This window comes from Acomys russatus, chromosome 16, assembly GCF_903995435.1.
Source record: "Acomys russatus chromosome 16, mAcoRus1.1, whole genome shotgun sequence".
NCBI lineage: Eukaryota > Metazoa > Chordata > Mammalia > Rodentia > Muridae > Acomys > Acomys russatus.
Window position 1 is genome coordinate 15,420,455 of NC_067152.1, and position 12,506 is coordinate 15,432,960.

At 49.3% G+C, this 12,506-nt stretch overlaps 1 protein-coding gene across 8 annotated transcripts in view; it reads right to left on the reverse strand.

Annotated features, from left to right (window-relative positions):
* The window catches only part of Msi2 (musashi RNA binding protein 2), a 363,622-nt gene that overhangs the window by 238,220 nt on the left and 112,896 nt on the right, over window positions 1-12,506 (reverse strand). For all 8 annotated transcript variants that reach the window (XM_051158260.1, XM_051158259.1, XM_051158258.1 and 5 more), the window contains one exon: window positions 2,291-2,383. In XM_051158260.1, coding sequence (XP_051014217.1) covers window positions 2,291-2,383 — 93 coding nt within the window. The remainder of the gene's footprint in view (window positions 1-2,290; window positions 2,384-12,506) is intronic.

A 12,506-nucleotide genomic window follows, 5' to 3' on the forward strand; every position in this document is an offset into this window, starting at 1 on the left:
TGGATTCAAATGAACAAACAATACCAGAATCCTGAGAGGCGGTGAACCCTGCCCAGGGGGCCACACTCAGAACACAGACACCAGCAAGCAACAAATAAGGTCTTCAGAAGGAAGCGCAGCTAATATCCACAGCATATGTACAAAGAGAGCTGCTAGCTCCTGAGTAGGGAGCGACACAGGGTTTAACACCTTCAAAACCCCTTCTTAGTCCTTTAATAAAATGCTCTGTAAGTTTATGCATCCTGTCAGAACCCACAAATACTACTGCCCAATTAACTGGGCAGCCTCTGACCCAGCAAGTGCCACGTTAGGCAAGATGGTCTGTGACTGCTGCTGAGACAAAGGGAAAACTGTTCTCGAGACGGTATTGGAAGCTGCCATGGGCATGGGCAAAGCTTGTAGAGCACACCACTGCTGACACTCTGGGTCACGACTGTAAGTGCTCATGAGAAACAACAAGAAGAAAGGAAGCTAGGAAGTGGGAGCGATCTGAGAAGAAAACAAGCAAGCAAGCAAGCAAGGCTGGGGATGTGCAGAGATGCGCCGTCTGCGGCAAGTATAGGCCTGTCTAGAATACACTAACAGCTCGTCTAGGCAGCGGCAACCTCCCTGACACCTGCAAATGGGCCCGTGAGATTCCAAGGCAGGTTCCAGCTCGAAAAAAAGAAATCCCACCTCACGTTTGCAAACACTAGCCCTGGACTCAATTTGAAGGCAGAAAGACAGGGAAGTGGGCCCACCCTCCAGAGTTCGGCAAGAAGGACTTGTCTCATTTAATTACTTCCAATCCTTTGCCCTAGGCAGGGTGGAGCCAGGGAGGGTTACTTCCCCCAGCATCATAAATCGCTCTGGGAAGAAGCCCTGTAACTCTGGTGGTTGCTGTCAGTGCACTTAGCTTTCCCTGCGAGCCACCCGGAACAAATCAGGCCCCAGATGGGTAGTAAGGCCGGGAGGACTGTGAGGAAGGCCGCTTTCAAAAAACCCATCTGGGTGGGCAATTCCATGCCATTTGAAAAGCAGAGCTGAACTGGAAGAGGCCGGCTTCTCCTTGTTGCATGGCCTCCCATCCATGCAGAAATTGATTGATATGAGAGAGAGGCGGGCGAAGAGCGGGGGAGATCTTCAATTCAAAGCTAAATAAAGGTCATGGCCCTCATCTTCAGGCAGTGGCTCATGGAGAGACACAAATAGTGGTTGAGTCATAGCTGTCCACTGCCCTGGGCAGGCAAGCAAACAAAACACAGAACCTTCAGGCCAACTAGTGGGTGGTGGTGGCCTCGTCTTGGCCTACGGCAAACAGGACAGCCACTGTTGAAGTAAAGAATGGTAAAAGCTTAAGAGTAGGCACTGTGTCTTCCCAGGGTACCACAGAGCTCTGCCACATCAGCCTCTCAGCAGAAGGCACAGATCTATGATGGAAGAAGCTGAGCCCGTGCCTGGGCTCCCATGACAACGCCCACGATTATTTAAAAGAAGCAGGAAGCGGAGGGCCAGCTCAGCCACTCACCTGCCAACCTCCATTAGATCTCCAGCTTCTGTGGGGGCTAGAGAAAAGGGGACCACATAAAGGCCAACACAGGGCAGCATGACATCTGAGGAGACTGCCACCCTCAGAAAGAACCCACTCTCATTCACCATCTAGAAAGCAGCTGACAAAACCATCGCCCACGGAGGATACTCATCGCTAATGTCTGTCTAACCCCCACACACCTTCTCAGCCTCCCGTTTCCTGACTGAGGACTCCTAGCCCTGACAGCATACCTTGGGGGCGTCACTTTGCTACTGCCTCACAGGCACTCAGATCAGAGTGACGATGGGTACAGTCAACATATTACCCAAACCTCCTTGGCCACTCCACAGGGGAGTGCTGTACTGTCAAGGGCCCCAGGGACCCTCATCTCTGAATGCCGTCTTCTAGAAAAAGAAGAAAACAAGGAACCCCAGCACTGGCTCACAGGCCTTCTTCACCTCTCACAGCTTCTGTGGGCGCCTGTGTCCTGTGAGTCATAAGCCTCACATCCTTCCCCAGCCCTGGCCCCATGTGGCTGGCAAAGGACGGCAAACACAGCACTGAAAGGCCATTTTGTGTGCTCCCGCAGGCCCACAAGGCACCATGCCAGCCACAAGCAGGGGGTCTTCCACTGCAGCTCCTGGAGTTTCATGTAAATCCTGGTTCCAGGACCCAGTTCTAGAAGATACAGCTAGGTCAGGGGCCTAGGTGTAGCCACATCCGAGGATCCATGCACACTTGTGGGTAGGGACCGCCCCGCCTCCCATGTGCGGCACTTACCTTGCCAAACTGCTCGAAATACTGTTTTACATCTTCCACTACAGTGTTCGCAGATAATCCTCCTACAAATATTTTCTTTGTTCTTGTGACCATCTGTAAGAGATGACAAGAGGGGGACACAGGTGAGCAGGGCTATCAGAGGCAAGGCTTTGGCACTTGTTCCATATTCTTCTAGGAAGGCAGTTTGGAATCTGTGCTAGCCTCATGGACCAGGCCATTAGATAGGTAAGGATAGGTCAGTCACTCTGCATATATATTTTTTTTCTTTTGATTTTTCAAGACAGGGTTTCTCTGTGTAGCCTTGACTGTCCCGAACTCACTTTGTAGATCAGGCCAGGCTGGCCTTGAACTCACAGTGATCCACCTGCCTCTGCCTCCTGAGTGCTGTACTCTGCATATCTTAGGCATTCAGTCTGCCAGAGAAAACTGGAACTTCTTGACAGCAGAGCTGCACCATGCCACCCCCAGACACCCCCTTCCAGGACCTCTGTGGCCACAAAACATGGCTTCATTAGCATATCAAGAAAAATCTCAAAGCTGGCTACTTCAAAAATCTAAGAGACACAAACAAAACACGGCTAGATGCATGAAGACGATGCTCAGACAGTAGCCGAAACCTTGTCAATTAAGGCCACATGCCCAGGAAGACGTGGGCAGCACAAAGTGCTCTTGGTAGAGTTTAAAAAAAAAAAAAGTTGGATGGGTAGGGAAAGGGGGTAGAGATGGCAAGAGTAGTGGGAGGGGGTGCTAACACGATCAAAGCACATCGTAAGGAGTTCTCACAGAACTAATAAACTGCTCTTTAATTGGATACCTAAGGACTAAGGATAGCTCTTGCCTCAAATGCTCAAGGCTCTGGCTCAATCTCCAGTACTTTAAAAAAAAAAAAAAATTGCACACACAATCAAAAGAGGTGTGGACTTTCTGTGCTCAGCTGTTCTCTTGCTGGCCTGTGCCTGTACGTAAGACAGGTGCTGACCCTGCCCTCGGGGACCACCCTGCAAGCTCTGCCACGAACTCCTTTCAAAGCCCTCTGGACTGAAGCTCACCTTGATCAACCCTATGCCGGCCCCACTAATCCCCAGGTTCCCACACCTCTTCTCACAGGCCTTTCTCCCTGGAATGCCTCCCCACTTCCAGATCCTCCCGTGGCAAGTTGCAACAACCTTCCAAGTTTCCATGACCTTCTCCTGACACCAAAGCATCCATGTGCTGGCCCAGCCAGCCTGATGCTAAGTCTCACCTCCTCTGAAGTCACCTGATGCTGCATCCATACACAGCTTATACATACACACTAGTCCCCGACTCGCGCTAAGCCACTTCCTCCTTCGAAATGTCCAGGCTCTGACCCTGCAGGATCGCTACAGTACCAACAATGGGGCTAGGCAAACAGACACTAACACTGAAAGTCAATGAGTGCAAAAATTAGCAAGTATGGCCCACATTCTAGAACCTTACCAGGCCCAAAGGAAAGGAATAAGGAAACTACATCATATGAACTGCTTAGGACAAACCCTGAAAGTCCCATAAGAGGAATTAACAATCAAGGAGAAGACTGAGCTTGGATATGTGGTCATAGGGGTGTTGATGTCAAAATCTAAAACTAAAGGGCAGGTACAGTGGTACACAGCTCGGTGCACAGCTCTGAGCGCAGCACAGAAGGCTAGAAGGGGACAGAGTCTGACGCTATGTCAGGCCTGCATAGCAAGATCTAATACAGGCCCATTCGGATTTCAATCTCTTCCTAATGGTCAACTCCTACCAACCCAACTCCCCTAATGTATTCACGCGACAGACCCATTAAGTGTTGGGCGCAGGAGTGTACACTGTAAGAGGACATGGAATTCAATCCACTATAAAGTAGAGATATAATAATTAGCTTAGCACACAAGCTCTCTCTCACGAGACCTAAGTTAAATGCCATATGCCAAAGAGCCTAGCAGGGCAATACTGAAGATGACAGCTAAACAGCCACTGTAACTGAACCCAGAGCCAATTACTCAACTTGCCCTTTACACTTAAAATAAATGTACAACAGAAAAACATGTTATACAAATAGCTTTTTTTTTTTTTTAAATCAACTCCTTGCAGGGCGGTGGTGGCACATGCCTTTAATTTCAGCACTCTGGAGGCAGAGGCAGGCAGATCTCTGTGAGTTCGAGGCCAGCCTGGCCTAACAGAGCAAGTTCCAGGACAGCCAGGGCTACACAGAAAAACCCTGTCTCAGAAGGGAAAAGAAAAAAAAAAAAATATCAACTCCTACCTTCCTATCCTAAACCTCAGTAATTTCAAAAACACTCATTAGCATCTTCATGTAATATCTGATAATCTTATGGTTTAATTTTGGGATCCCCGCTTCCCCTTTTCTCTTCTCTTTTCTTTTTTTAAACTCCAACCAAGTAATTAAGTATCTACAAAGAAATGTTAACATAACCTCATACTTATGCTAGGGGAAGCTTTGAGGAGCCTCTCGTGGGGCCTTCCGTAGAAGAATCCCTGTGGCTTCCTTACTGCCTAGAAATGGGCAGCACACAGCCCAGCCAAGGCGCTACCGAGATTCCAAACATGCTTGGGAACCCAGAGAAGAAAAAACACGACCACCCTGCCTTCACCCAAACTATTGGAGCTCAGCGACTGGTTAAATAAAAACTATCTCTTCACAGCCCTTCCACTGTTGCCTGGCAGCTGTGAGCAAGCCAAGGCAGAACCCTAAACACGGAGAGAGGCAGCCGGCTGTAAATCTACCTTCTTCCCCGAAAGCCTTTAAAACCCCTTCCCTTTAGGGGAAGATGAGAAAAGCCAGGCCCCAGACAATGAACCAAAACATCTGAGTTACTAAAAAAAATGTCCTCTCTAGGATCCGCCAGAGAGAAGGGATGGCTCTCGCTTCTCAACAAACACTAAAAAGAAACTGGCTTTGTCAGAACCCTCCCAGACATGAAAAAGCCAGAGGGGAAAATGTGCCACACTTGGTGAGAGGGCAGGGGACACAGTGGGTTGTGCTTCGTGGTCTCTCCCACCAGGGCCTCTGGGGTGGGCAATGATCTGCTTGGGGAATCTGGACAGAATTAACCACCAAACGGGCTGTGGAAGGCCCTGTGATTTTGCATTCCGGTGAGGGACGCAGGAGGCAGAGGACCTGCAATCACAGAGTCTTCCCTCTCTTTCCCTTCCATCTCCATGGCTACTGGGGGGGGGGGGGGGGCGTGCAGGAAGCAGAGGGGGCTGGGATGCTGTGCTCAGGCTCCTCGTGGAACTAAATGGGAAGTCTTCACATCCTCATAAACACCATGTCTGCGTGTAGAAAGAAGTGTGTGCCCGTGTGTCATAAAGCATGCTGGTGTGTGCTCAGAGTAACTTTAGTCTATCCTTGAGTCTTGCCTTCCTCAAAACTATCCAGTAGCCCTCCAAACGTTAACCTTCTTCTGACCTTGGAAAAAGTGAATAGGAAAAAGTATGCATTGGTCTCCAGCTGTAGGCTCATCTGAGTAATGGAAAATCCTTCCCACCCAGTGGATGAACCACCTGTGTCATCTTCTTGCAGTCTTGACCTCAGCAGTCTCCACACATGGGTGGGGTCTTGAACACTGACCACTGCACACTAAAATGATCAGGGGCCACATTTGGCTCCCCCACAGTGCACCGAGATGGGAAAGCCACTGAGAATTCATTTCAAAACACCAGGTAATTAATCTCGGACTCTGCTTGGTTGGGGGTTTTGGTGGAGGGATGCAGGAAAACTTTATATTACGGAGGACCCTTGGGACCTGCTCAAGAGCTCTGTACCTCCACCCTAGGATTACAAGAACCATAAGGCTTCCTAATGTGTCTCTCCCTTTATGGTTTAGGGTGTCCCTCTGGGAAGACTTGTGGTGTGTGTGTGTGTGTGTGTGTGTGTGTGTGTGTGTGTGTGTGTGTGTGTACACATAGGAAAGCAGGGCATGGTCAGGCTCTTAGGCCCTGCAGTGAAGTTTTGCATCTAGACCCATAATTTAACTAAACACCAAAGCTCTCCACACAGCCCTTGGCGCTACAAAAGCCCCAGCATGTAAGCCAGTTCCGAAAATTGCTGTTTACACGTGGCCTTAACCAGCTGCTAACTACAGCTGCAAAGATGCCCCGCCTTCCTGCCTCTAGCTAGAGAGCTGGTGTGCTGGGTTGGGGTGGGTTTTGTTTTTGGTAAGTATTAAAAACTCTCTCTTAAAATAAATGTGTTTCAATCTGAAATGATCATTCGGAGTGAAGGCCATGTGTGGGTCTTATTCTGTAGTCGAGGCTTGAACTTGTGGCAATCCTCCTGCCTCAGCCTTCCCAACTATGGGGACCATGGGCAAATGGTGTGTGTGCAAGAGTGTGTGAGTGCGTGCGTGCATGTGTGTGTGTGTGTGTGTGCACAGGTGCTCTCGAGAGCATAAAGCAGAGTGGAGGGAGCTTAGGGGAAAGTACATTTAAGAAGGCACAGAAGGGGGAAGCTAGCTCTAATAGTATTGGCCCAAAGACACTAGGAATCCCAAGAGGAAAAGTGAGACAAAGCAAAAAGTCCAGATATCTGTCAAAGTCAGCAAATGCATGCAAATCCAGGAAGTGGCCCTGGACAGCCCTCAGTGGGTTTAGGCCCCAAGAATTCAAATCAGCTCTTGGTATTATCATGTCCTAGAAAAGAGTTCAAAGTCCCGTTTGAATCATCTGTAGGACCAAAAGCCAAGCTCTTTTTCCCTGTGCACCTTGGGAACCCTCGTAGCAGAAAGCTCGGGATAGGTGTTTAAAAGCTCGCATGGGATGGGATCCTGAAAAACATCCAGTCCATCATCCTCATCATGTGGAGAGAAAAATCCAGTCCCAGCAAAAAGAATCCTCTCCAACTTAAAGGCGAGGTGTGTACCAAGGGCCCAGACAGCCTCTCTATCCATTCACCCAAGTGACAGCGGCGAACATAATGCTCACTGAACCCACAGTCAGGGATGGACCACATGCTGCTCCCACATGTAGTCCTGACAGCATTCTCTCTGCATTTGGGAATTTGACTCCAGTTTTATACTGAAAACATGTGAACGGAGGGCACAGAACACTCCCAACACCACCACCGAGGGCTCCCGGCCCATTCCCCAAGTTGTTCCTCCAGAGAAGAGGTCGTTTCCATAACAACTTTGTTGGGGTATGGGTGGGTGGTGGTGGTTTACCAGAACTCACTTATGTAGACCTGGCTGACCTTGAACTCAAGAGAGCTGCCTCTGCCTCATGAGTGCTGGGATTAATGGTGTCTACCACTACTACCCCCAGCTCCCTGGAGTTCTTATACCTTTCTTTATCAAAACTCTTCCCATCACCAACATCATCAACGTTTCTAGGGTCTAGGTAGAAAACAGACTGGTGGACTAAGTAGGGTCCCTCCAAAACTCATGTCTACTCAGGGCCTCCAGAGTGTGACTTTACTTAGAGAGAAGGGTCTCCAGATGGAATCGGTTAAGGCTCTCGCAGTGCTATCATCTTGGGTGTCAGAGGGCTCTCAGTTCAGTGACAGGCACCCTTAATATGAGGGGGATGCCTGGGAAACAGATGGCTATGTGAAGACGAGGGAAGACAAGAATGATGCCAGCAGGTCCGAGGAGCCTGGAGAGAGACCCCTCCAGGATGCCACACTCTTCCACTTGCCACCCAAAGATCATACTTCTAGCTATCTTTTAATGATGTGTTTATTTTTATTTTTATGTGCATTGGCGTTTGCCTCTAGATAATTGTGAGCCACCATGTGGGTGCTGGGAGTTAAGCCTAGGTCCTCTGGAAAAGCAGCCAATGAGCCATCTCTCCAGCCCCAAAGATCAGACTTCTAGACTGTGGAAGAATGCATTTCTGTTGTTCAAACCACCTGTGCGCCCCTTCCCTTGTGATGCTGTTGACTTATCCCCCCCCCCCCCGCCGCAGTGGAAAGACACAAGTGGGGGACTGAGGGTACCATAAAAGACAAGTCTGTCATTTGGCCCTTCTAATTTTAAAACTAAGATGCAAAAATGACAAGGTAGGTTCTGCTGGCTCTGCTGTCTTGGGGAAGTGGCTGGCACATCTTCCCCCAGCAACTCCTATCTTAGGGACATATTCAAAAGAGTCCAAAACACCCTCCCAACCAAGAACTTACACACACACACACACATACTGGAAGAGGCCCAAAAGCACAGAATACAATGTCGACCAATGGATGGATGGATGAACAAAATGACTAGATGACAGAATGGCTTTGGCAGCAAGGAGAATGGAGCGCTAACAGGTACGGTACACAAGGGTCTTAAAATCCTCATGCTAGGTAAAAGAGAACAGTCATTGTCGAAGACCGCGTACACGAACGGCTCCATGCAGGACAGTCTGTAACTGGGAACTTGATAGGGGCATAAGGCAGATGGGAGTGGCAGGGTGGGGTGTCAGAAAAGCCAGCGGTATCCAAAAGGGAGCTCAGGATTTCATTCGGGAAACGACTGTGGAGGTGGGTGAGAAGGTAGGTGCAATTACCTGGGAATATACTTAAAACCACCGAGTTGTATGTCTCAATAATCAGGTTGCTTGGTTTTTGAATTCTACCTCAGTAAAACTGGTCAAATTCAAGCCCGAGAGATCCCTAACCTGAGACCCTGAATGCAAATGGTTAGGATCAAGCCACGCACCCTAGAAAGTGAGCTCCTCATGTACCCGCTTCTGGTTTGTCATTTTAATTCCACGCGCCTCCAGCCACCCACCCGCAGTTGCGCACCCAGAGGGAAAAGTGTAAGTAACAATATTTTATGTTGCCTATTTCAGAAATTAATTTAACTTCAGGGGAAACTAATTGCAAAAACAACCGCCAATGTTTCCGTGCTCTCTCCCCCTCCCTGACTAGAGCTACCTGCCAGAGAGCGCTAGGGTTCAAGCTACAATTTGGCATTCCCTCTAAATAGCTTTAAAATTAGAAGGGGAAAAAAAATAGCCTTCATCTATATGGGTTTGGGATATAATTTACACACAATTATACAACATAGTCAGGTTACAACATTACCTCTGATTAAAACAACAGTAGCTCAGTGACAGGAGGATGTGATCTCATAATGGATGGTCAGGACACTTTCCTGGGGGGAGGGGAGTGGGGAGGGCGCGTACATGAGTTCGCACACCCCACCCTCATTCCCAGACTCATTTAAAAAATACTACTTCCTCTTGCCCTTGGGGGAGAGCAGCAGCCGCAGGGGTGACCTGTCCACAGATCATATCAGAGAGTAATATCCTAGACAGTGGCACTGAATCATGCTGGGCTGGGGGCCATAACAGAAAAGGCATGAAGAGGAGTATTGCTTTGGAGAAACACAGGAAATTAAGGAGCAAGATCCACACATCAACCAATGCTGAGCGAGGTAGCTGGCTGGCCCTCATCTCTGCCACAGGCATCCAAGCTGCTCGGTACCCACAGACAGCTGCTCCATCCTTGAGAACCTCCCCCCTCGCACACACCCTAATACTGTTCCATGAATTGAACTCACTATGAAAAAGGCACCTAAACTTTCTCCCGTGTTCCTATAATTACCAACAGGTATTCTGCAATGAAAGGCACATCGTCTTTTAGAGCCATGGTATTAGGCCACGTTAAACAAGCACCCTTTACTACGGCAGACCTGCAAAGGAAGCTGTACCTGCCTGCATCCAAGAGGCACGCCCAGAGCCGTAGCCAGGCAGCCACGGCAGTTCTTCATAAACAAGCGGGAAGAGTGGGAAAAAGGAAGCCAGGCAGGAAGGTGGGCTATCATAAACCTCTCCTCAGCCCTCAGCACCCACCCAAACAGAAATCCTTCTAAAGATGTCCAGAGTGGTGGCACAGACCAGGAGTGATTCTGCGCAGAGAAAAAAAAAAAAGTTAAAAAAAAATTTTTTTTTTAATTTAAAAAAGCAAGCTCTAATTGTAAGACCAAGACAAACTATCTCATGTCAGTGTACCTATGCTTGCCTTTTTAGCACATCTCTGTATGGTGTGTGCAAGGATGGATAAAGTTACCTAACAGTTTTGAACTTCATTCCCTTCCCCCGCTCCCCACACACATTTGTTGTTTGTTTGTTTGGTTTTGGGTTTTGGGTTTTGGAGATAGGGTTTCTCTGTGTTGGTCTTGGCTGCCCTGGACCTACTTTGTAGACCAGGCTGGCCTCAAACTCACAGAGTTCAGCCTGCCTCTGCATCCCTGAGTGCTGGGATCACAGGCGTGGGTCACCATGCCCGGCTCACTTTCCCCTTCTATCAAACAGGCGTAAGATCCTAGCCTAAGGAACACAATTTGAGACCACCTGCTGCTATGACATTATAACAGAGTATACACACACACAGGGAGGTGAAGAAAGGGAAACTGATTGATGACTGATTGATAGATTGGTTTTCCTCTTCCTCCAACAATAATGTTAAGGACGCCCCAAATTGAGCCTGTGCATATAAACAGCCCCCCTGAGATCTCCCTTATCACCTTTCTGCTCTAGCCTCCCCATGGTCTATTTCCAAGCTGGACAATGTCTGCAGCTCTCCTTGCTGGAAGCTGGACCATAAACAGGTATCAGAATGTATAAACACACAGCCACGGTAACAACCTCAGAGTATCCCAAGTAAATCTCCTCCCCAAACACCATGTGGATGCCACCAGGGCAGCAGATGGTTTCCACATGGAGATGAGCTTTCAAACCGCCACACAATCAAAAGCACATGCCTGGTCCTTTGCCTATCTCTGTGCAGGGCCTTCCTGTCCTCCACAGTGACCAAGAATGGACCGAGCTGTGCTGGAAAAAGTCACATGACTTCCTCGGTGGCAGCAAGGATTATAGACCCTCAGGAACACAGCTAGGGCAAGCCAGGCTTCAGGAGACGCTGTTGGACCCCAGGGAAGACAGCCCAGGAGAGGAATTCCAGAACCATGCCTCCAGTAGTCCAGGAGTCATCTGGAAGAACAACCTGGCCTGCTTCTCTTTAGAGACAGAATAAGAACTTGGCTGCCTGGCGGGTTCTAAAGCCCCTGCACCCCATCCCCCAACCCTCCAGTTGATTTCATGAAAAGAACAAATGGCGGCCTTAACCCTTAGCCCTGATTACTGTCATTACCATATTTTAGATGTACGTGGCAATCAGCTCCTGATGAGCGCGCTCTACCTAATCCACCGCGCCACGTCGAGAGAGAGCTGCGTGTGCTGGCACTGGTGATCCTGTCAAACGGCCGCTGGGCCCTGACTAACACCTTAGTTCCAGCAGGCCATGCCCAACCCCACCCTCAGTGACTCCCAATTCAGGGCTCAAGAACAGGCTCCAGAGCATGCAGCTTCCGCTCTGCAGAAGGCGACTTCCGGCACCCTCGGGGAGGAAGACGGTGATGGGATGGAGGATGGCCCGGCTCTTTTCCACCATTCCCCTAACAGGATATACACAAAGGGGAAAAAGATGAACAGGTGTGCAGACGCGATCAGGAGGTGGGTGTGACCGAGGAAGAGCTCGGCCTCTCCCCTTAATGTGCAACTTGAAATGGTCAGTTATGTGTAAGTGGGGACGATACCGCTGGGAGCAGCTGCAAGAACCACAGGAGATGTGTTAAAGCACCCAGCCCACGGGACACTCCCCAGAGACTCCAGCAGCAGAGTGAGAACACAGACAAGAAGGTTAAAAAAACAAAACAAAACAACAACAAAAAGAAGATGAACGTGCAAGGGACATCTCTGATAGGAAGCCACAGTTCTTCTGTGTCACACGTGTTCTAAGGACCAAGCTCGGTCTCTGTCAGGCTTGGTAGATGCAAAGCTGATGAGAGCTTGAGGACACTTCAGAAATGCTCACAGCCAAGTAAGAGGCTGGGCTTAGGCACAGGGTTGAAGGTCAGCTGGGAATACCTGGGGAAGTTAGGGGAAAGGCAGAAGGCGGAGCATCCTCAGTGGCTAGGAGGAGTTGCTGGTGGCTGCCAGTAGGGAAAAATGCGAAGGGGAGAACTGAGCAGGTGGGCAGGAAGGCTCTCCAGGCCTGGCCAGAGAAGTAGAACTTCCAAGGGGCTTAAACAGGGAAGGGGCTCTTTACTCCTGTTGTGAAGGAGAAAAAACTGATCTGCTCAAAGTAGAGAGATGGAAGGCCAAGTTGTTTCATTGCTAGCAAGGTCTGGACAAAAGAAAAGGCGTAAACCAGGAAGGAGATGCTGGGATACCAGAACTACTGACCAACATGCAGTCAGCGGTCAGCTTTTCCTCC